The sequence below is a fragment of the Eulemur rufifrons genome, chromosome 9 (genome assembly GCF_041146395.1).
Source record: "Eulemur rufifrons isolate Redbay chromosome 9, OSU_ERuf_1, whole genome shotgun sequence".
In the NCBI taxonomy this organism is placed as follows: Eukaryota; Metazoa; Chordata; class Mammalia; order Primates; family Lemuridae; genus Eulemur; species Eulemur rufifrons.
The window spans coordinates 25387510-25412905 of record NC_090991.1 but is presented as its reverse complement, the minus strand read 5'-3'; the positions used below and the strand labels follow the sequence as shown (position 1 = coordinate 25412905).

General features: G+C 34.5%; 1 protein-coding gene across 1 annotated transcript in view; it reads left to right on the top strand.

The window, feature by feature from the left end:
• The window catches only part of BRIP1 (BRCA1 interacting DNA helicase 1), a 144005-nt gene extending 141696 nt beyond the window's left edge, over nucleotides 1–2309 (top strand). Inside the window, exons 18-19 of the mRNA XM_069481082.1 lie at nucleotides 207–536; nucleotides 1546–2309. Coding sequence (XP_069337183.1) covers nucleotides 207–536; nucleotides 1546–2309 — 1094 coding nt within the window. The remainder of the gene's footprint in view (nucleotides 1–206; nucleotides 537–1545) is intronic.
• The last annotated feature ends 23087 nt before the right edge of the window (nucleotides 2310–25396 follow it).

Sequence of the window (25396 nt, the reverse complement as noted above, 5' to 3'; positions counted from 1 at the left end):
TCCTTCTATGTGACAATCACTGCATATGAAGAGAAATGTTACTGATATATGAACACATTATACATATTAAGTAAAATTGCAGGAAAAAATATTGAGAACCATTCTGTACATTCAAAATGCAAATGAGATTATTTCTGTATAAAAAGTAAGCTCTATCTTAATAACTGAATAACCAGAATTTCCCCTGGATTTACTTTTGTCCTTAGGACTTTCTAAATGGGTACGACAGCAGATTCAGCACCATTCAACCTTTGAAAGTGCACTGGAGTCCTTGGCTGAATTTTCCAGAAAGCACCAAGAAGTCACTGATGTATCCAAAAAGAACAGAAAGTGTAGGCAGAATGATGAGTCTATACTTGAAGTGACCTGTTTGAAGGACAATACTGTGACTTATTTATTGGAAGCATCAAGTCATCTATCACCAGAAAATACTAAAGACGACGAAGCAAAAATGTCTGTCCAGGAACCACAGTGTCCTAAAATGATTACTAAAAATCCATCTCTACCAAGTGGCATCATCTCCAGAAAGGAAAAAAGTATGAAAAGTTCTTCCCATTTACATTTGATAGAGAAGTCTTATATTTAGTGAAATGATATTTATTTGGGTATAGATTAATTTCCTTAAATATGTTAGTTGTAACATAAGATGTTATAAAATAATGAAATTGCATGGTGTTTTCCAATGGGAACAAACTTTTGTCACTTATTAGCTTTGTGATCATGAGTAAGTCACTTAACCTATTTGAGTCATAATAGAAAAAAAGAATACGTGCCTAGCTATCCCTGCAGGTTGAGTTGTTTTTTTTTGTTTGTTTTTTTTTTTTTTGAGACAGAGCCTTGCTCTGTCACGTGGGCTAGAGTGCCGTGGCATCAGCCTAGCTCCCAGCAACCTCAAACTCTTGGGCTCCAGTGTTCCTTCTGCCTCAGCCTTCTGAGTAGCTGGGACTACAGGTGTGCAGTGCCTGGATAATTTTTTTTATTTTTTGTGGAGATGAAGTCTTGCTATGTTGCCCAGACTGGTCTTAAACTCCTGACTGCAAGCTATTCTCCCACCCAGACTGACCAAAGTGCTGGGATTGTAGGCATGAGCCACCACACACCCGGCCAGTAGTATATACTTCTAAATAATTATCATAGTAAATTCAAGGCTATTATCCTGGTAATCAGGAAACTAAGTTCTAGTCCTGATCTTTCTAACTGGTTTTATAACTTTGAGCAAATAATTTAGCCTTGTAATTGTCAGTTTCCTTATTTATTAAATAAGAGAATTAGTCTAGGTCAGTTTTTCAAGGCAAATTTTTTATAGCCTGTTCCCTCTTTTACTAAGCTCTCTTTCTTCTTTTTTTCCCCCAATAGGCCCTTTTTAAAGCATGAACCTCTTCTTTAAGTTCTAAGGTAAAAAAAAGTTCACAACTACTGGTTGTAGGATCTAAGTTATGTATCCTATAGAGCTATTTTATTATTTCTAATAAATAATTATTTTAGTCTAACAATTATTATGTTAATAATCAGAAAGTTAAAGGTCTTAAATTTTTGTATTCTTAGATGATCCAGTGTTTTTAGAAGAATCTGTCCAAGCAATGAAAACAGAAGAAATTGTGATTTCCAGATCCACAAGCCCAACTTTCAACAAACAAACAGACAGAGTAAGCTGGTCTAGCTTTAATTCTTTGGGACAGTATTTCACCGGTAAAATACTGACTGCAACACCTGCGCTCAGGTCATCAGAGAATTGTGCCTCTAGTCCTTCCAGTTTCAAAACAGAAAAGATGGAAAGTAAAACTGTTTTGCCACTCACTGATAAATGTGAATCCTCAAATCTGACAGTAAACACATCATTTGGGTCATGCTCTCAATCAGAAGCCATTATTTCATCAACAAAGACTGATGCTACTCTTACAAACAAAAATGATTCCAAACATCTACTCTGCTGTGAAGAAACCCTGGATCCGGACATTGAATTGTCTCTAGAAGGTGAAGAAGCTAAATGTTCCACTCCAAATAGAGCTTTTGAAACCGAAGAAGATGAATCTATCTATTTTACACCTGAACTTTATGATCCGGTAGATACAGATGAAGAAAAAAATGACTTAGTTGAAACTGATAGAAGCAATAGAGTGGCTAATAATTCAAATTGCATTTTAGCTGAAAACATTTCTGAAACTGCAACTATGAAAGAAGTGGATTCAGTCAGTGAAGTGAAAGCTGAAACGACATGCACAGATACAAAGTTGAATGGAATCATGCCTATTGAAGAAAATAAAATTAGTAACATGGATGGTAATGTAAAAACAACTTGGATAAATTAATTGGAACTGAGGAAAACTCATGAAAGGGAAATAAAGAACTTTAAACAGTCTCCTTCTAAAAATAAAGCTGTGGTCCCTAGTGTTCGGTAATAATACTTAACTCTCAAGCTGTAAAAATATTTCATCATGCTTATGTTAAACTCTATTGTAAGTAATAATTTGTGCACTGGATAAGTGGGGTACTTTCAAAAAATTTTGGATATATTGTTTCACTTTAATTGTCATCAGATTTTTAAAAGTCTATTTTACGTTCAGAAATGTAAGTTTTGAGTTTTGATAAAGTGATTCGTACAAAGTATTTTCCTCAAATAAGTCTTCCATAGCTAAGTGCAGTTTAATCAATCTGATAGTTAGAGTTTCCTATAGCACTTCCAATTTCATATAAATATTCATATTTTGGAGTTCTCTTCATCCATTTATTTTTATGCTGGTACATAAAGATTAATAATAGCAGGCTAATGTAGGCACACCACAGCCATGTTTCACCATAGATTTTACCTCAAATCTGTCTGAAACTTTTTTAGAAATTACCTGTCTTGAAAAGTTTATTCTCTTAGTAAACTGCATACTTAAAGCTAAAAATCAAACATGTTATAAACAAATTTATATAAAATGTCAAATGAAGTACTCCAAATTTTCAATTCTAACTATTTAGCTTCATCATCATTGTGGGGAAAAAAGTGGTAAGTTCTGGCATAAAGCCTTAGTTATACAATTATTAAGATAGAAAACTTCACATATAAATTTGATAAGCAAACACACATATATATAACTGCAACTGAAATATGTTTCCTTAGAGCACAGTAATTTTTTCTGTGAATTTTGACTTTTTTATGTTTTTATGAATGAAACTATACATCTGATCAAAAATGGTTATAAAAGATGCTCATCTCTGATATCATTCCAAAAATACATTCACTGATCTCTAAGAAACATCTGTTATTCATTGGGCACTTTGACTTCTTGTAAGTGATTTGAATTAAAATTTTATGAGCTGTTCAAGTAGTGTGTATGGTCTATTATTTTCAAGTTAAAATTCCCTCGAATCAGGATTATTTTTTATATTCATTTGGATAAATGGATTATTATACATGCATATGTTTGCTTTTATTTTGATGGCATTTAGATTTAATACAACTTATTTGTTTCTATAGCACTGGGTGTTACAACTCTAAGCATAGTTTAAAGAAATTTAAATTGACAATTTACCAATTAAAGGGTTTATCTATTAGGTGAGATCTAAAATATCCCAAGCTACAGATAAAGCCTTTAACTGGTAAATTGGCAATATATTTTTCTTATTGGATCAGTAAGTAACAAGTACCAAATACTAGATTAGAAGGTAATTTCTACATTGTTTGAAAGAGTGAAAATATTTCTCCCCGATGGTATTGTTCTTAAACCACAGATAATGATAGTAGTGTAGTGAAAAAAATAAATAACCAAGTGGAAGACAAGACTTGGGCTTTATTCCTGACTCTGCAACTAATTTTCTAAGTCTTTTTGGCAATGCACATGCCTTTCAGGGAATTAGTTTCATCTGTAAAATGCAGACGTTAGTACTATAAAGTCATACAAATCCCTTTCAGCTTTAAAAATCTGTAATTTAAAGGAATATCTGTTGATATTTTACTAAGTCAATTTTTATTTGCTTATGTTCCAGAATGCTTAACATAAAGCATAAACCATTTTATAAAAAAGGTGAAGTGACTCTTAGTCATCTACATTTAGGGAACAATTATATGGATATGTGCATAACTTGGAAACCTAGATATTTATTTTAATAATACTGCAATTAAAACATTTTGGGGACTTTTGAAATTGCCTTTAGAAATTGGTAATGACATAAGAAAATCAAGCATATTATTTTATAGTCCCATCATAGTGTTATCACCCAACTTGATCTCAAATGCCATCCCCTTCCCTAGCTAGATAAGACTTTTTATTCTTTCCAAAGTCTCATTCTCTCTGAAGCTAAACATTGCCATTACTAACAATGTACATAAAGATGCGCCCCAAGCTTTTAGAAATTCTAAGAGGTATTTCAAAAATTTTATAGAATCATATCATTGTTGAAATAGGTGTAAGATCACAACTTTGACCAAGATGATAGTCTGAGAAGTGTAAACTGCTGGCCTTTATAGAGTAGGACATAGACCATTTTCATTACTGATAACATGCTTTTTAAAGAAATGTTTATAAAGTTAAATAAGTTAAAACATAGAAAAGCATTTAAAAGAGTACTGGGCACATGGCAAGTCATCAATTTCTAGTCCAAGATATCAGATATGTAGAGTGCACCCTTGCATTATATGAAACCTTCCCTAACTATAGTTAGAGATTGACAGTAAAGAATTGTTAGTGGAAAGAAAAAATTATTTGGCTGGTTAATTTTTTACTGTTGTTGAGATATGTAAGGTAAAAATTGTTTAGCAGATAGTTTATCAGGTAATGGTTGTCTTACACATGCAATCATATCAAATAATACTGAGTTTATTTGAGGGCTTAAAGTAAATAGAGCATATAGGCCACAAACTAGAAAAACTACCAGTTGGAGAATGGGCTTTATTCATGGAAGAAAGGCACAATATAAAGAGTAGATGTTTCATGACTTGACTTTTGAATCTTAGATGGATTACTGAAAACTTTCTAGAATTGTGTTGGAAATTAAGGAGAAACTACTACTGTGCTACTACTGTACGTTTAATTATTACACGGTTTTAAATTTGGCACAGTTTTAAGTTCACATTTTTGTTACAATCTTTCTATTCAAAACATTAAGATTTTTAAAGTTTTCCTCCCATTATTTTTCTGCAACAGGACTTTGTAATATTACTTTCCTATAATAAACACATTCAAAATATTTAATTCTTTAGAACTGCTTATAAAATTTTGTAAAATCAAAGTTCCTACTGTAAAATCATTTGAAAGTGGTTATTGTAGTAATCTCTAAGTGATGGCATCCTTTTTGTATTTGATTACAACATTCTCACTTATGCTCTTTTAAACCTCAGATATCTCAGTGAGCTACACAAGAACTTACTTTAACCTGTATGAATTCTTGGTAATTTCTTGTTTCCATAGGTAAATTCAGTCGATCTTTTGTAAATAAATAGTATTGATGAAATTTTTCATAATCAAAAACAAAAATTTAAGACTACGTCAGACAATGAATGTATAAGGAAGCTAAAACCTTAATGTGAAATATCTGTGGGGCTATGAAACAAAGATCATCACTTGAGGAAATGGAAATTTAGAAAATGACCAAGGCTTATGATCCACTGGCCCCAAATGATTTTCATGTCTCTGGGAAAAAAAAAAATAGAATTTTGTTTCTTAGGGTTTCATTTGATAGAACCATTAGCTGCCCAGCTTCCTGTACTCCACAATAGAGCCTTGTTATAATATCCATGGGATCTGAGCCAGTGGATCACCTTATTGGTAAGACCACCTTATAATGAGGTGCTTTCAGTAACTAAACCCTCTTGGACTAGGTCCAAAACAACCCATCTTACACCAAATTCCACTCTGTAATAAACATACTTCAATGTATTAGAAAGAAAACAAAAGCTATATGAAACTTACAGTTACCAGAAAGTAATCTTTGAAAACCTTACAGTAAATACTGATTAAAAGGAATATTTAATAAGGCATAATTAGGTAGATATTTTAGTACTTATTATAATTAATTTGTATTTTCTTGGCTCAGTCTTTTTAAGGAATTTATATGATTTTGATTATCTTATGCTTTTCCCCAAAATTTCATCATATTAAAGCATTTTACATCAATATTTATAGAACTCAATATTAAACTGTTTAATTTGGCTCCCTGCTATTATAAAGTACAAAATTGTACACGTGGCATATCATTCATGTAAACTAATTAGGTGCCATCATCTTATTTTTTTTTTTTTTTTTTTTTTTTTTTTTTTTTTTTTTTGAGACAGAGTCTCACTTTGTTGCCCGGGCTAGAGTGAGTGCCATGGCGTCAGCCTAGCTCACAGCAACCTCAAACTCCTGGGCTTAAGCGATCCTACTGCCTCAGCCTCCCGAGTAGCTGGGACTACAGGCACGCGCCACCATGCCCGGCTAATTTTTTCTATATATATTTTAGTTGTCCATATAATTTCTTTCTATTTTTAGTAGAGATGGGGTCTCGCTCTTGCTCAGGCTGGTCTCGAACTCCTGACCTTGAGCGATCCACCCGCCTCGGCCTCCCAGAGTGCTAGGATTACAGGCGTGAGCCACCACGCCCGGCCCACAGTTGAAAAGTTTTAAAGGTATTAAGTATGATTTGTTATTATTTTGGATGGAGTATTGTCTGGGTGTATTTTCCCTGTTTTGCAAACTGATGTTATAGTATTCATATTTAAATATTAACTATCCTTTCAAATGTTAATCTTTTTTTTATCAGTTATAAAAGGATCCAAGTAATCTGCTTTGCCAGTCAGGACTCTTGCTTGTGGAGCTGAATTATTACCTAAAGCAGGAGGAGATAGGAACTATAAAAGCTTACTTTGTGCCATCTTCAGTATCATTGTTGGAGACTGGGCATAACCTGAAGTTAAGGAATTATTTAGCGTATAGGCTCACCTAAATATAAATTGCGATAAAGTTGGATGCAGTGATATGTGCCGCTGGGAAGCTGAGGTGGGAGGATCCCATGAGCCCGAGAGTTTGAGGTTGCAGTGAGCTATGATGATGCCACTGCCCTCTAGCCCTGGCAACAGAGCAAGACTCTGTCTCAAAAAAAAAAAAAAAAAAGAAAGAAAGAAAAAAGAAAAAGAAAAGAAAAAATTATTGTGAGGATTAAATGAGATGATACATAAAAGTGCTTTATAAATTCTGAAGCACTGTACAAATATTAATTTGAAACAATAATTTAGTATAATTGATATCTTGGCATCCTGAAATTGCACCTTCAAAGGACTAATAAACCTGTTAGAATTTGGTCCATGTACTGAAAAGCACTTTGAGATTTTTGTAAAAAAAAAAAAAAAATTAAAATCTATGTGATTATTCTTTTACTAGCAAGACTTAAATATTACAAGAGTTTATTTTCTATTTCTAACCTCAGATTTTTATATCTTACAATTTGGCATATTGGGAACAAAGAAAAATGTCATCAAAGAACACTGAAACCCATGGATTCCAATGAGAAGAGTCTACATAAGATCCATTAGGGAAGGAACTTTTACTTTTGGCCTGTGTTTGTTGCTATACTCTCAACATTATATTTGCTGACCAAATGAATGGAGCATTCTATTAACAGTGTGTTTATTTCTCAGCTCTCATATATGCCTATTTGACCAATTTCCATACTCTAGAGAACTTTCTCTGCTCCAGACTTTTTATTCTTATTGCCATAACTGCATTCAATCCCTTGTACTTTCTCCATGCCTATGTGCTGAACCTTTATCCCTTCAGTTGTGGGCTAGAGATCGTCTTTTCTCTTTGTTTTATTCCAAAGGGTGTACCTTCACCAACCTAACCTACAAAAACAATGTTGGACTTTTGCAGTTTCCTTTGAGATGCCTATCAACAGTATTATTCTGATGTAATTGGATTCTAAAATATGAATTGGACTTGCTATCAACTGATTGATTAGCCTAAATGTCAGCCTTTTTATAAAAGCCTTTTAGTTCCATTACCACCCTGGGTCAAAATTAATTTTTCCTGCCTGTGTATTCCAAGGTTATACTTTTTGTATGATACTGCAATTAATTATTTCTGTCTCTGTCTCCTGTATACCGTGACCCCTGAAGGGTAAGAGCAGCCCTTCATATTACCTGGCATTCACTCATTCATCCGGCATACTTTGAGAATCTGCATTGCATCAACAGCTGTGCTATGCTTTAGGGGTACAAAAGATGGGTAAGAAAAGGATCATCTCCACCATAAATTCATACCCTAATTCACATACAAATAAACATTTGTAGAGTATGGTACAGTATGATGAGAGTTATAATAGAAGCAAGGCAAACGACAGTGTTTTGTTGAATATATGCATTCTTGTATGTACAAATTAGGATTGTAGTAGAAGTTCTATAACAGAATTCATTTAACACAAGAAACATTTTGACAAATTTAATTTTTTGGAAAAAATGCTTACAATTTTGAAATATTTTCTTGAATGAGTACCAGGATGTGCTGTTTTCCATGATGTTCCCATCTCCAGAGCTCAGCCTCTCTGCTCTGGATTATTGTGTTAATTTACCTAAATACATTTTTGTATAGTGCCTTATTGTATAGCATGTAGTGTATATCATAGAGCTTTCACGACCATTAGCTCATATTGGTTCTCACCACAGCCTGCCAAAGTCAACAATGCAGGTTTGTATTATTCTCATTTTACAAATGAGGAAAATGAAACATAATGAAACCACAATCAAGGTCATAATGCCAAAATGTTGTGATATATGTTTATACTTTCATATTGATTTTAGTCTACTTTGTTCTCCCAAATCTCCTTATGAAAGGCATAGTCTTGGAAATCTGAAAGCAAGCCACATTATCTTCTTTGAAAGGAGTAGTTTCCAGAATCATCTCACATTTTTATAATGCTAAACAAAGATACATTCATTAACTCCCAGTAAGGAGTATGAACTCTTTGAGGGCAGAAACAGTCCTAGAGCATAGTATTCTGCTTGGCACACAGTACGCGCTTAGTAAATTGTTTTTTGATGAAAAGAAGGAATCTTCTCAAAGTAACCCAAAGAACTTAACAGATTTGCTTTAGGTAACATAGCTAACTAGTGACATTAGAGTCAGTATTAGTACCCTGGTGTCATAACTTCCGATTGTAGATGATTGTTACCACCTTACCAACTTGTGTAATACCAAAGCCTCAGTTTCTGGACTTTGACATTTTTGATTTCACCTCTATTTCATCTACCCATTTCCATTGACTATACCCTAAAAAACTTACTCATGTAACTGTGAACACACTAACACGCCTTTCTTCCACCACCATCCTCTGTCCTTTCAGCTGCCACTCCGTTACTCCTTCGCTGCCTACTCCCTCTATTTTATTCCGGTTTATCAGCCTCCTTCAGTCTTCTTTCCAAGTTTGGACTCCCTAGTCAGCCACCGCAACTAATCTATCACTAGTGTCCTGAACTCCTGTCTACCTTTGTCATTCTGCTATTCCAGTCTTGCAAAATCCCCAAACCTAATTTAACGTCACAGTCTGTCCTTGCTGGAAAGTTGAGCTCTGCTGAAGGAAGTTGTACATTAGTATGGATTGGTGCCACTGAAGTGTTATGACTTCAGTCTCGATTGGTTTCTCAACATACTTTTCAGCTTATGTATTTTCCGTTACTACTAGTTCCCCTGCTCTCCCCTCACCCACGAGCAACTGGGTTAAAGTTACATGTTACTTATTTTCAAAGCCCATTTTTCTTCCTAGTTTATATGCTTCCTGGGGAGAATCTTGGCCTCTCTTGGCCTCTATGCTGATGATTATTGACTCATTCGTCCAGCTGTCTGCTCCACATCATGGATGTCCCATAACATCTCAAACTCAATTTGCACAAATCAGTTCTTTTCTGAAACCTACTCTTAATATTTCAGCTGATAGTTCCATCATCTATTTAGTTATTCAAATCTCAAACCAGCAAGCCATCCAAGTTTCCTTTCTCTCTTTCAACCACCACGTCTAATCAGTCATTAAATCCTTTCTGCCAGTTTTGACCCCTAATTATTTCTCAACTCTCTTCCTTTCCATCTTCATTGTAAATGCATTAATTCAGACCCCTATAATCTGTTTTCTAGGCTAGTTTTTTTGTTTGTTTGTTTTTAGACAGAGTCTTGCTCTGTTGCCTGAGCTAGAGTGCAGTGCCATCATCATAGCTCACTGCAACTTCAAACTCCTGGGCTCAAGCGATCCTCCTGCCTCAGCCTCCCTTATAGCTAGGACTACAGGCACATGCCACCATGCCTGGCTAATTTTTTCTATATTTTTGTAGAGATGGGGTCTCACTCTTGCTGAGGCTGGTCTTGAACTCCTGGCTTCAAGCAATCGTCCTGCCTCGGCCTCCTAAAGTGCTGGGATTACAGGCGTGAACCACCGCACCTGGCCCTAGACTAGTTTTTAACTAGTCACTTTGCCACCACTCTTGCCCCTGAAATTCACCTTCCACCTTTGCTGCTAGTTAGTTGATCTAAAATGTTAGACCATTTAACTCACTTGTTTAAAACCCTTCTTTATACAAGATGAGGTCAAAACTTCCTATGAAGATGTACCAGGTTTTTCGTAATCTGGTCCTACCCAACATCTCCAACCTCATCTGCCACCCTTTGCTAACTTTATCCTTAAGAGTAAATTTAAAAACAGGCCTTGCTATTTCAAATCCATTGCCTTTGCTAATGCTTTTCCACCTGTGCAGAGTTCCCTTCCTCTTCTTTACCTGGCAAACTCCTACTCATCCTGAGAAATTCAATTAAGACATTGTTCCTCTGGAAGCTTACCATGTCATCCCAACTGGATTAAGTATATCTCATCTAACTACCTTGAGCCCCAGTATGTAATTTCAACATAGTATTTTCAACCACTATGTTAAAGTTGTCTATTTTTGCATCTGTCTTCTGTATCAGATTTATAAATCTGTACCAAGTAAGACCACGTTGGTATATGCCTTAAAATAGTAAGGGCCCAATTTATGGCACTGTTCAGTTCTACAAACTGAACTATGCTATCTTGAAACTAGATACTTTTGTTTAGGCACTGCTTTGATTTGTTTATATTTTTATTACTGTTTTAGTATTTTAGAGTACTTTAGAAGTTGTCTACTTCCCTTATATTAAACATGAAGTAACCAAGGCCCAGAGAAATTTAGTACCAAGGCAAAGTCATATCTATGGCAACGCACCACATTGTTTTTAATGTAGTTTTGTTCATATTAACTTGACTTTCTCAAGGCATTCTTAGGGAAAGGTACAACTGTAGATAATCAAGAAGTGAGCACATGAAAATACTAATTAAAAAGCCACTCAATCACATTCTTTGTGACTGTATGTGACCATAGAGTTTATTATGAGAAGCAGTACATGTTGGGGATAATAGAGTTTAATGGTAATATATTTACCTGTTTCATTGTCAACACTATGTATAATAATTCTCCATAGAATCAGAAATTCTCTTCTGATTTACTAACATACATCTATAAACACACCTTAAGAAATTACCACAGTCAGAAGTTGGGTTTGTTTTTTTTTTTTTGAGGAAATTAAGAAATGTAGGCCGGGCGCGGTGGCTCACGCCTGTAATCCTAGCACTCTGGGAGGCCGAGGTGGGCGGATCGTTTGAGCTCAGGAGTTCGAGACCAGCCTGAGCAAGAGCGAGACCCCACCTCTACTAAAAAAAATAGAAAGAAATTACATGGACAGCTAAAAATATATATAGAAAAAATTAGCCGGGCATGGTGGCGCATGCCTGTAGTCCCAGCTACTCGGGAGGCTGAGACAGGAGGATCGCTTGAGCTCAGGAGTTTGAGGTTGCTGTGAGCTAGGCTGATGCCACGGCACTCACTCTAGCCTGGGCAACAGAGTGAGACTCTGTCTCAAAAAAAAAAAAAAAAAAAAAAAAAGAAATGTAATTGTTGGCATGAAATGCCTTTCCTAAATATTTTTCAACTTATTTCATTGTTATGAATATTCTTAAAAGCTTTTTCAAGAATAATGGGCTGATGAAAATCCAAAGAATCTTCCTGAATGTTAAATTGTACACAATCCCTTTGCCATCACTTAAGTCAATCAGAAAGTGAAGAAAATTTATCTTATATCATCGACAGTGCCAGTATAGCTGTTAACCATTCAAAAATTGCATTAATGGTTTGTCAGACCTCAGTGAAGAAAGAAGGCAAACTTATTTAATGGCTACATTGCTTTCTTGTCACTTTCTAAAGTCTTCAAATGTAAATAAGGTATCTTTTTCATTTTCATGAGTTCTCAAATGAAAAGTAATTTTTAAATCACTTTTTAAAATAAGTTCTGCTGTCTTAAGAATTGCAAAGGATGAAAAAAATAAAACAGAATCTCAAACTCAATTTGTACACAAAGAAATGTACAAATAAGAAATGTCACAATGGGATAGATGAGGCATCGATCCATCTGTTTCCAATAACAACTCCCCCCCCCAAAACATTCCATGGCATGCAACTCCAGATTTGTGCTTTTGCAGGCTCAACCTGGGTAAGAGAAGAGCAGTAACAATGGAGGCAGCTTACGGGATAAAAGGAACTGGGTTCCACCAGCTGTTCCTAAAAAACAGTGGGATGGGTACTTATATACAAACAAATGACCCATAAACCCAGGTACTTTTTTCCTTTGCATAAATGTCTCAGGTTGCCTAATGCCTTTTTGCAATTTCCCAACCTCTTTCAAGGCTATTCATCATGTTCATTTTTATCCTGCTTCTAACGTTGGCTAGAAGGAAATAGGCTACACATTATGATTATCCAAGCCTTGCATTCACCCAAAATTAATCCTAAACTTCATTCATTCCTAAAAGTAACATGGCCAAGAAGAAGCATATTACTTATATTCCAAGATACCGACTTCAAATAACCCAGCATATCTATTATTTCCTCATTTTCAAAAATCAATGGATTCATTTAAACTCTTTTCTACCTGTCTAAAATCTGAGGGTAACAAGTTCTATGGTAATATCCATTCATTCAACACTTAAGTATAAAAGACACTTAAAACTATAACTTGGGATTTTCCCTGCTGCTACCCACTTAAACGTGGACTATTACTGACAAATTTTACTTTGGTTACAAATGTTTGCATAAACATATGGTCAGATCATATGGTTCTAATAATGTTCCCTTTAGTACTTTGCAGCTTTGACCAATTTCAATATTTTTTTTGGAATTGGAAATTCTTTCTTGTGGTAATGTACTCATTTATCAACCAACGAATATGTGGTGGTGAGAATTTTTTGACTTATTGCAATATGGAAGATTGTAAGGAGTTTCTCTGAGAACCACAACTTTACATAGATTCATAGTCATATTATTACACAAATTCTTCATGTTTTCGACTGTATATCCTTGAGCTTGAAATGGAAGGCCATGTTGTTACTATTTTTCTGAGCTACCTCACATCCAATGTCTGCTCAATTCTGAGTTTCCACTCCTCTGTTTTATTCAATGTATGGTGACTTCACCCCACAAATGTAATTCCATCCCAAAGACTGGGGGAACGGGCATGTTTGAGAGGTTCCCTCTTGGTCTACTGTCTTCCCTCTGCTGTGAGTACCTCTGCTGTATGGCACCATTAACTCCTACAAAAGGTAGCAAGTGCTCACTTGTGAATCACTATAAAATCTCTCACTTCCTCAGTGAAAACTTGTAGTTTTGCTACTTTATACAAATGGCAGTTCAACATAAAGAAGGTCCTTGCAAATTTGAAATTTGGTTTGTTTGGTAGATTATTCACCTGAAGAATATGGAGAAACTTTTTGTCTTGAAACCAGACATACAATAGTGTGATACCTATTATTGTTACGAATGTACTGTAAAAGGAACAACACTATTCCCACACATGCCTTACCATGTGGAAGCTTGAGCAAAGTTACTTTGCTATTTCTAAACGCTGAGGAAATACTGCATTTTTACAGTTTCTTTTAGATTAACCTTCTCTTAGAGTATGAATCTTCAGGATCTGTTCTTTCTGTGTCATGTTAGACTCTATCATGAGAGAGATTGCACTCTCATATTTTTACATAATGATCAAAGTTCTGTTTTAAAACTAACTGGTGTTAAAAGAAAAATTTCAAAAGCTACCTTTTCACATTGAATTGATATAGGGAGATTTTTTATTATAGAACGTGGAGATTTGTTAGCAGAGTTCTCAGTTACACAGTTTTATTTGAAAACTGGAACTATGTTTCTCTTGAAAAAATTTTGATTCTTAAGGAAGCAGTAAGCAGAAGGGATCTAAGCATGAGCTGGAATTGAATGTTTTAAACCCCAGCCTACTGCTTTCTAACTTATGCTCCCTGAAACACTTTCCTCATCAGCAAAATAAGGGTAGTAATACCTCAGAGAGTTGCTGTGAGGATAAAATTAGGTAATGAATTTACATAATAGGCATTATCAAATATAAGCTATTACTTTTTTTTTTCTTTTCCTGTTTTCTTTTTGTTTTCATTTTTAAAGAGATAGGTCAGTGTCTCACTATATTGCCCAGTCTGGACTCGAACTCCTGGGCTCAAGCGATCTTCCTGCGTAGCTGGGACTACAGGGAAGTGCCACTATGCCTGGCCTTTTTTTTTTTTTTTTTATTTGTTTTTCTAAGCTTATTTTTTATACTCTTCTATTCTATGTTAGACTACAGATTCTTAAATTTTCCCTTTAAATACGTTAAAGCTAATGTTTCTCAAAAACATTATCCAGTCGTAACATCCAATCAACTTTCTATTAGACATTTACAAGTGAAATTGAGATGTTGAATATGATAGTTCAGGGTTTATGAAAGCCTTTTAAAAACGTTTGGTGGGCATTTATCTTTAAATGCCATCTGGAATATGAAAGAATGTTCTTTAACCAGCTACTTACAGTGTAGAAATTGTATCAACCAATCTCTATTCCCATGTCCTTTAATTGGAGCTGAAATAACTGATTCTAGAAACATTGCTAATCTAGGGTAAATTTATATATGTTTGTCCTGAAATTTAATAGGGGGATGCTTTTGCATAGCTATGCTTATACAATGATAAAGATATATGATGAAGTATTGCTATGCTGTAGTAAATATAATTAATAGGGCCATTTATTGATAAAAAACAAATATAGAGCACGATATACTACTAAAGAACTATTCCTAGAGATAGTATTTTAGTAAGTTTGGCATTAAACCATAAGTATCCAAGCCAAAACTCAGAAGACCTTTAGCATGGCAGCATAAAAATTTAGATACATTATACTTCCACGTTACACTTTAAAAATTTACATTGTTAAAGTAAGCCAGTCTTACCTCTTTGTGTGTTTTTAATCTGCTCATTTAAGCCTAATCAGGATTGAATATACATTGGAGACAAAGACATGACCCAAAGATTAGTCTTGTAAAGTAAGGATCAGATTTCTAACTCAATGTAAATTCCTACTGCACATCCCTAAACCAAGCAGATTTAAAGTTATAATAGTAATGTAAACAATTTTGTTATGAATACAGTTCCATCAGAGGGTAGTAGTGCTTTTAGAAAATATATTCTATGGATAAGACTAGGTATGTTCTTAAAATACTATAAATACTATCACTCTGAAAAACAAATCCCAGGCAACTAAATGTAGTTAAGATTTTTAAAAATGTTTTCTTAGTGTAATATAGCATGGTAGTTAAGAATGTGAACAGTGCAATGAGATCAGTTGGATATCAAATTCAACTTCTGCCTGTATTAATTGCATGATCTTGAGGAAGTTACTTAACTTCTCTGTGCTTTATTTTTGTGCAAAACTAAGGAACCCCAGCCAATAGAGTTGTTATGAGGATTATATGGGTTAATTCATATAAACCACTCAGAACAGTGCCTGGCATGATGCAATAGCTCCTCAAGTATTAACTCATATCATTGTTATGATTATGATTATTGATGCATTACTAATAGATATTACTTTAAAATTAGTTCTTTATAAGAAAGTACAGGATCATTCATTATTTCAACATTAAATAATGTAATTAGAGGTTAGAACATTTTCCCATTTCAATGCTTAAATTGATGATAGCTAGGCATGTGAACAATTTAAATATTCCTGTTTTAGCATCATTAAATACTGCAGTATCATAGTCCCTTAGCAACAAGAAATGCTCTAGTGCTGTGGATTTTATAAGGTGAGTTTCAACACACATTCAGAGGAAATGCTGTTTATAAGCACACAGTTAATTGAGTGCTCATAGGAAGAGCATAGCTAAGTACTATTCCTTTGTGGACTGGTGTATTATACCTTACAATTAATACTTCTCTGTGTGAAAACATTGAGCTTGTCTTTCTTCCAAGGAAGGTAAAATTGGCAGTATGGGAACACTGAAAAGTTCTGGCAGGGTTTTATATTTTATTCTCTAAAATTTACTCTCCCCCATTGGAAATGTAATAAAGATTTTATAACAAAGTTTTTTCCATTGTCTTACCTGTTAAGAAATTTAGACAAGAGGGTAAATATAAACTTATTTTGGTGGAGATCTGTGGGAATTATCTTTCAAATATGGCTTTCTCTTTTTAGGGTTATGCCCATATCATATCCGTCAATTATATAACTCTTATATTAGTGAGTTAGGCAATTACATCATAACTTATTATATGTGTTAATTGAATATAACCATCACCTGTATTCCTGAGAAGCAGTTCACTTTTTATTCCCTTATTCAATCTTACCTAATGTTAGCACACTAAAATTCAGATATTATTTTAACTTATTCAATATAATGATTCTTTTTACTATGAAGATGTTTGGGAATCTTAAATCTGAAATGACTACACATGCAAATGTATTGTATGCAAATGGATTATTTCTGCTGTTTCTAGCTTTTCTGAAGGTGGTTTTTATAGCTATTATGAGCAATCTTATTGATGAAAATGATATGTGTTCTAGAGATGTTAATATTTTTAGCCCAGGTATAACACTTGTACCTGAGTAATCAACATCCCCACAGCACAGTCAATAGTTTGTTAGAACGTGCAGCGACCTGGGAAATCTCTGTTCCCAGAGTGTTGTGGCTATTTGATTTAACTGAGAAAAGCCCTACTTCCAGGACACTACTCAAACAATACTAATACTAATCTGGCAACATCACAGCCACCTAAGGCTGCGCTTTCAGTTGTGGCAAACAAGAGCCTGGCTAGAACTTAAATGAGAAATCCTGAAGAAATAAACGGGGATGGGGGCCAGGTGCAGTGGCTCACACCTGTAAACCTAGCACTCTGGGAGGCCAAGGTGGGAGGATCACTTGAGCTTAGGAGTTTGTGACCAACCTGAGCAAAAGCAAGACCTGTCTCTACCAAAAAAAAAAAAATAGAAAAATTAGCTGGGCATGGTGGCATGTGCCTGTAGTCTTGGGAGGCTGAAGCAGGAAGATCACTTGAGCCCAGGAGTTTGAGACTGCAGTGAACTATGACGACACCACTGCACTCTAGCCTGGGCAACAGAGAGAGACACTGGCCTCCAACAAACAAACAAACAAAAAAGCCAAAAACAAAAAACAAACAAACAAAAAGGCGTAGGGAACTTTGAAAAGCTCCGATATATTCCTGGGGATCTAAAAGGCTGCATGCATAAGCAAGTGGTGTACACTCTCACAAAAGACACGGGGAAGAAGAAAGGCCTCAGCCAACCACCTCTAGCTAACTTTGAGGTCCTGCACAGGAAAGAAGTGAAAGGTAAAAGTGTCTTATAAAAAGTTTGAGGATGGACCTTCTCACACAGATTCCCTTGGCAAAAGGTGGAAAACACAAAGCCAAGGCATTTTAGGAAATCTGAGTGGCCTCTGGCTGATCACTAAATTTTAGTGACCCAGAGGTGACCACTAGGAACTTAGACTTAAAAATAAAAACAAAAACTTAACCAACTACAACCCGCGAAACAGAAGAGAACTCAATGACAGTGAACATAGAATCCACTCAATTAGTTCAAGCAAGTTGCTGAACAAGTAAACAACAAGAAAAAGAACAAACTCTGGGGAGAGATGGACCAACCAGAGTTGTTACAATGTATTATCTAAAATATCCAGTTTTCAACAAATATATTACTAGACATGCAAACAAATAGCAAAGTATGCAAGATACACAGGGTAAAAAGCAGCCAAAGAAAATGCCTCTGAGCTTGCCCAGATGTTGGATTTAGTAGAACATATTAGTGGTTGCCAGGGATTCAGGAAAGAGTGCAGGAAGAAGGGAAGTGAGTGTGGCTACATGAGAGATCTATGTGGTGGTGATAGAAATGTTCTGTATAATGACTGTGTCACTGTCAACAGCCTCGTTGTGATATACTGAAGTTTTGCAAGATATTATATTGGAGGAAACTAAATAAAGTCATGGGTTCTCTGTACTATTTCTCACTACTGCAGTCAATCTACAATCACCTCAAAAAGCTTAATTTTAAAAATGAAGGAGAAACTAAGACATCCTCCGATAAACAAAAGCCCAGAATTTGTTACTAGCAAATCTATCCTACTAAAGGGAACTCTTCAGACTAAAATGAAAAGACACTAGATGGTAACTTGAATCCACATGAAGATATAAAGAGTGTGGGTAAAGGTAACTACAGAAATAAATATAAATATGGTGTAAGTATATTTTTGTTCATAATCCTGTTCTATCTTTATTAAAAGGCAACTTAGTACACAGCACTATGTATGTACTACAACTTATTACATAGTAATAATTATAAACCTGTGTCAATAAGCTTATATTTAAGATGTAATTTATATGACAATAATAGTACAAAGGAGGGGGGAATGAAGATATTGGAGAAAAGTTTGAGTATACTATTAAGTTACTATTAATCTAAACTAAATTGTTTTAAATTAAGATGCTAATTGTAATCTCCAGAGAAACCACTAAGAAAATAAAAAATATGGTAAAAGAAATAAGGGAATTAAAATGGCACACTAGAAAATATCTAGCATGAAAGATGATCATAATTGAAAAATAGAGGAAAGATACATAAAACATAGAAAATAGCAAAATGGCACATATAAATCCTACCTTATCAGTAATTACATTAAATGTAAATGGATTAAATATTTCAATCAAAAAACATATTGGCAGAATGAATTTTAAAAAAACAAACATCATCTAACTATATGCCTTCCACAAGAGACACAGTTTAGATTCAAAGACAGAAGTAGATTGAAAGTAAGAGGATGGAAAAGATAAGCCATGCAAACAGTAACCAAAAGAGTTCTTTGAAAACTTTAACAAAATTGACATTTAGCTATTTCAATTAAAAAAAAAATAGAAGGGTTGAGTTACTACCAAACTTAAAGAAATAAAAGTGATTATTATTGTGAACAACTATATGACAAAAAAGTTAGATGATTTAGATGAGATGGACAGGTTCTTTGAAAGGTACAAACTGCTGAAACTGACTCAAGAAGAAATAATCTGACTAGACCTTTAACAAAGAGATTGAAGTAGGAATTTAAAACCTTTCCACAAAGAAAAGCACAGGACAAGATGTTTTCAATTATGAATTCTACATATGTTTGAAGAAGAATTAATATTAGTCCTTAATAAACTCTGTCAAAAAATATAAGAGGAGGAAACTCATTCTAAGAGGCCAGTGTTACCCTGATCCCAAAACCAGACAAAGACAGCACAAGAAAACTATAGACTGGCCAGGCATGGTGGCTCACGTCTATAATCCCAGCACTTTGGGAGGCCAAGGTGGGAAGATTGCTTGAGCCCAGAAGTTTGAGGATGCAGTAAGCTATGATTGTGCCACTGCACTCTAGCCTGGGCAACCGCTAGAAATAGGAAAAAAAAAAAAAAGAAAGAAAGAAAAAGAAAACTACAGACCAATATCCCCTATAAATTTAGACACAAAAATCTTTTAAAAAATACTAGCAATTTGAGTCCAGCAACATAATAAAGATTATATACCAAATAAGATTTATATCAGGAATGCAAGCTCGGTTTAAAATCTGGAACTCAATTAATGTAATATGTCATATCAATACAATAAAGGATAAAAACTACATCATTATCTCAATAGATGCAGAAAAAGCATTTGACAAAATCTAGTATCTTTTTGCAGTAAAAACTACTAAACTAGCTATAGAAAGGAACTTCCTGAACTTGATAAAATGCATCTAATGAAAATACACAGCTTACACACATAATGGAGAAGATTAAATGCTTCCCCCTTACTATCAGGAACAAGATAAGGATGTCTACTCTTGACACTTTTATTCAACAATACTGGAGGTTCTATAGCCAAGGCAATAAGACAAGAAAAATAAATGTCATCCAGGTTAGAAAAGAAGAGGTAAACTTTGCAGGTGACATGATTTTATATACAGAAAATCCTAAGGAATCCACTAAAAAAATTAAAATCAATAAATGAATTCATCAATATGGAAGATACAAGATTAATATATAAAATTCAATTGTATGTCTACATAGTACCAATGAACAATTCAAAAATGAATTAAGAAAGCCGTTTACTTTGCAATAGCATCAAAAATAAAATATAAATATGTGTAACTATTACATATCCATAAAAATTAAAAGTAAAAAACTTTAAAGAAATTTTAAAAGAATAAAATACATAGGGATAAGGTTAACAAAAACATCTCACATTCATGGATCAAAAGATTTTTAGTTATTAAGATTATTAAGATGGCAATATTCCCCAAATTGGTCTACCATAAATAAACCCACCATAAGTTGAAAATATTGTAAGTCGAAAATGTGTTTAATATATCTAACCTACCAAACATCATATCTTAGACTGGCCAACCTTAAAAATGCTCAGAACACTTACATTAGCCTACAGTTGGAAAAAACACAAAGCTTATTTTTATAATAAAGGGTGGAATATCTCATATGACTTATTGAAATATAAGTTTCAATAAGTTATTTCAAACTTATTGAAATATCTCATATAACTCACTGAAAGTGAAAAGCAGAATGATTGTATTAGTACTCAAAATATGGTTTCTACTGAATGTGTATTACTTGTGCACCATCATGAAGATGAAAAATTGTAAGTCAAACCGTCATAAGCTGGGGATCATCTGTATTTCAATTTCTACCAAATTTCTACAATAGAATAAAAACTTAAATTTTATTTACTTGCTGATTAATTATAACCACATTCAGGAGACACAATTTGGCTTGGAACACAAAATGTGGACCAAAGACAAAATCGCACTTAACAAAAAACGGTGTTCAAATGGCCAATAAATGTATGAACAGATTAGTCATCAGGGAAATGCAACTTAAAAGCATAATACGACACTACTATCCACCCACCAGAAAGGCTAAAATGAAAACAAAAAATGCTGAAGATTCACAAGAATGTAGAACAGCTGGAATTCTCATTACACTGTTAATGAGAATGGGAAATGGTAGAACCATATTAGAAAACTGTTTCATAGTATCTACCAAAATTGAACATATGCATATCCTATACCCCAGCAATATTCCTGGATATATACCCAACAGAATGCATATATATATTCATCAGAAGACATACGAAGTGTTTGTAGCAGCAAACAGTAGCTATAAAGTGGAAACAGTCATACAGTGGATAAGTAATCCAAAATCTACCACCAGCAGAATGGATATATAAATTGTGGTATATTTGCACAAAGAGAAAGAACTATAAAACCACACTAAAAAATATTGAAGAATCTCACAAGTATGTTGAGAGAAAAAAAGCGAGACACAAACAAAATTCAAAAACAATCAAAATTAATGTACAATATTTACAGTCAGGTTAGTGAACTGGCAGGGAAGGGTCTAGTGACTGGAATGGGCTTCTAGGATGCTGTTTCTTGATATACCATTTTTAAAAAATCTGGTTACAGGTTAATGGGTATGCTCACTTTGTGAAAAATCCATTGAGAACTTTCGACTTATTATTTGTGTACTTTTTTTTAGATGTTTGCTATACTTCAATAAAAAGTTTTACAATAAAAAGAAATACAGTATGTGACAACCTTGCCTAATCTCTCACATACTTTATTAAGTAATGTTTATTTATATAAGAAACAATTCTTCAACCCCACTGGATCCAAGGCATTTTAGGAACATAGGTATGAGTAAAACAGATTTTCTTCAAGTTGCTTGCATCGGGGCCATTGGTAGAAAAACGTAAGCAATGGAACTGCTAAGTCTCTTGCACAATTTTATCATACTCTCTGTGTTTGGAGATCAAAGAAATTAATTTAAAACTATCAAAAAATTATATACATACAACCCATAAAAATGTTTAGTCTATTATTTTCATAATTGTTCAGACAAGTCAGCTATTGAAAAGGTAGCCTTTGTTCAAGAGGGATTTTGTTTTTTTAAGGGGGATCCACATTAACACATTTGATAAACTTTTATCTTAATGCGCCTTTCTGGAATACCAGTCTGACCTCAATCTGAACAAAGCCTTAGTTGATGTTGTTTGCAGGAGGTAGCTTGGTCATTTTCTCAGCCTGTATGTTTATTATTGAATGTTAATCAGATTCATCATTAAAGATTTCATCTGCTACACAAATGCATAATTGGCTATGTCTGAGTGGTCACCTTTTGTCTTGAGCAGATTGCTAAAACTGCATTAAGCATCATTAGACCAAAATGATGACCTTATTAATTTACTCTTTACTTGTTTTCCAACAGATTGGGCCTTATTATTATGCAAACACCCTATAAAGAATCATCTTAGAAAAGGCTCACGAATTTCTTTAGTTCATAACAGGCTTTTACGCTGAAGGATGCATGAAATAATTGTCAATCATGTTTATTAAACTATTTCCTTTTGTGACTATTATAGAGCACCATTCAGAAGCTGTGAGCTAAAAGTAGTGCAAAAGTGAGAATTCTGTAAATTAGGCATTGCTCTTCTACCTTGACCTATTCTATCACCCTTATTTATCGATGAAATAGTACGGAGGAAAAAAAGATTAAATATACTACTTAAACTCACACGTTAGTTTTCTCTTAAAATGAATCAATGAGGTAGAGATAAGAAGATATCAAAGTATACTTTTTAAACATATTTATTAAATCCACATTTTCACTGTAACATACTTTTCTTAAAATCACATTTGCTGAGTTTCTTTATATATGACCTACAGAATTTTATTTGTAAAATACCCACCTAAGGTTTAAATATCCCAAAAGAATGATATGTAATGACAACTTTCTTGTTCTACTTCATTACTGTTATGATTAGGCAAGTTTTATGGAAATGAAATGCATGAAATTGGCTGTCATTTGCGATCTGACAATTTCAGCATAATCAGTTTAAGCAGGATGTGCTTCATACTGATCTGCAGAATATCTTTGGTAATCTGTCTGCTCCTGGAGCTGAGACTTGGCCACAGATGAAGTTATTGCAGCCTTAGAATGAAATCCTCACCCATAAAGGGTTCAGGTGAACTTAGCTTTATAATCTGGTTTAAGAGTTTTGAGTAGACAGATTTAGATGGTTATCTTTCATATTTCCTGACCACTGAGTTGTAGGGGAAAGATGTTTATGATTTTATATTTTATCAAGGAATTGAATCCTCTCAAATTTATACATTATACCCTATACTAGGGATGAGTTATTATCAAGCATTTTATAAATAACTTACTCATTATAGGCTATAAAAACTATTTCAATAGTATATATTTAAGAGTGAAAATATTTTCTCTTTAATGGAAATATTTTCATAGTATATGAATCAAACTTTTCTACAGCACTATAAAACAGAACTGGCTTATAGAGTAGGTCAGTGAGTTTTAGTCTACATGGATTTAGTTACTGAAGTGTCAAAAGAATGTTATGAGTTGACAAATGGTACATTATTAAATTCAATGAAATCCTATTTATTTATAAAAGATAGCAAATATCAGTGAATATAGCCTAAATATAACACTGCTCCAATAAAGCTGATCAATTGGCCAGTTTGTTTCAATGCCAGATTTTTTCCTTGACTCCAGAATACTCCTTTCCAGCCACCTTGACTGTCTTGCCTTTCCCGTTTAGGACTCATCTCCTCTGTGCCTTCCCTTAACCTTGTGGCTACATTCATTCCTTACTTTTCTGATTGTGCTTCCCTGGGCTACAGTGTAGTGGCCTCACCATGGCTCACTGCAGCCTCAAACTCCTGGGTTTAATCAATCTTCCTGCCTCAGCCTCACAGGTAGCTGGGTAGCTCAGGCATGTCACCATACTTGGCTAAGTTTTCTATTTTCCTTTTTCTTTTCTTTTCTTTCTTTTCTTTTTTTTTTTTTTTTTTTTTTTTGAGACAGAGTGTCGCTTTGTTGCCCAGGCTAGAGTGAGTGCCGTGGCGTCAGCCTAGCTCACAGCAACCTCAAACGCCTGGGCTTAAGCAATCCTACTGCCTCAGCCTCCTGAGTAGCTGGGACTACAGGCATGTGCCACCATGCCCGGCTAATTTTTTTTTTTTCTATATATATTTTAGTTGGCCAGATAATGTCTTTCTATTTTTAGTAGAGACGAGGTCTCGCTCATTGCTCAGGCTGGTCTTGAACTCCTGACCTTGAGCGATCCACCCGCCTCGGCCTCCCAGAGTGCTAGGATTACAGGCGTGAGCCACCGCGCCCGGCCTCTTTTCTTTTTTTTAAAGACAAAGTCTCACTATGTTTGTTGCTCAGGCTGGTCTCGAACTCCTAGCCTCAAGTGATCCTCCTGCCTTGGCCTCCCAGAGTGCTAGGCTGAGAGGCAAGAGTCACTGCACCTGGCCATTTTCTCTGCTTTTTAAAATAGTTTTTCCTAAGTAACTATCAGCTGTAAGTGGAAATGTGTACGTACTGTGTATACAGTGTATTCATATAATTTGAATTGGTCCTAACATTCAATAGTGTAATTTTGTCCAAAAGCAAAAACTCCCAATGTAATACTTAGCAGACAATTGGTTGGTGTTAACAGAGTCTGATCTTTTAAAATCTAATTTTCAGTGGGCCAGCCCCCTTTTTTCTGATTTCAAAGTGGAATTAATAAATTCTACTTCTACCTAATTCATAGAGATGGCATAATTAAATATTGTCATTGTGCTCTGAACTCTAAGCATGTGTGACTGTACACTTTAAAGCAGATATAAAATATGTGTTCCAGTTATAGGTGACCCAGAGGTAGCTTACTTACCTACAGAAAAAGGAAATTTCTTTGCAAAGCACTTATTTCTCTGGCCTGCTAAAGGCACTCTGATGGCAGCTAAATTCACATCTGTTCTAGGCAGTAAGATTCACAAGAAGAACAGAACTAGTAAGAATACAAGAAAAGGGAAAGAACTTAATTATAGGCAGCATCTAACAAACCAATTGACCACCACGGATTTGAATATGAATAACACTAGGCATCACCGGAGTAATCAGAACTTTTATCAGGATGTGGAAATAAGGCACAAGATGTGCCTATTGT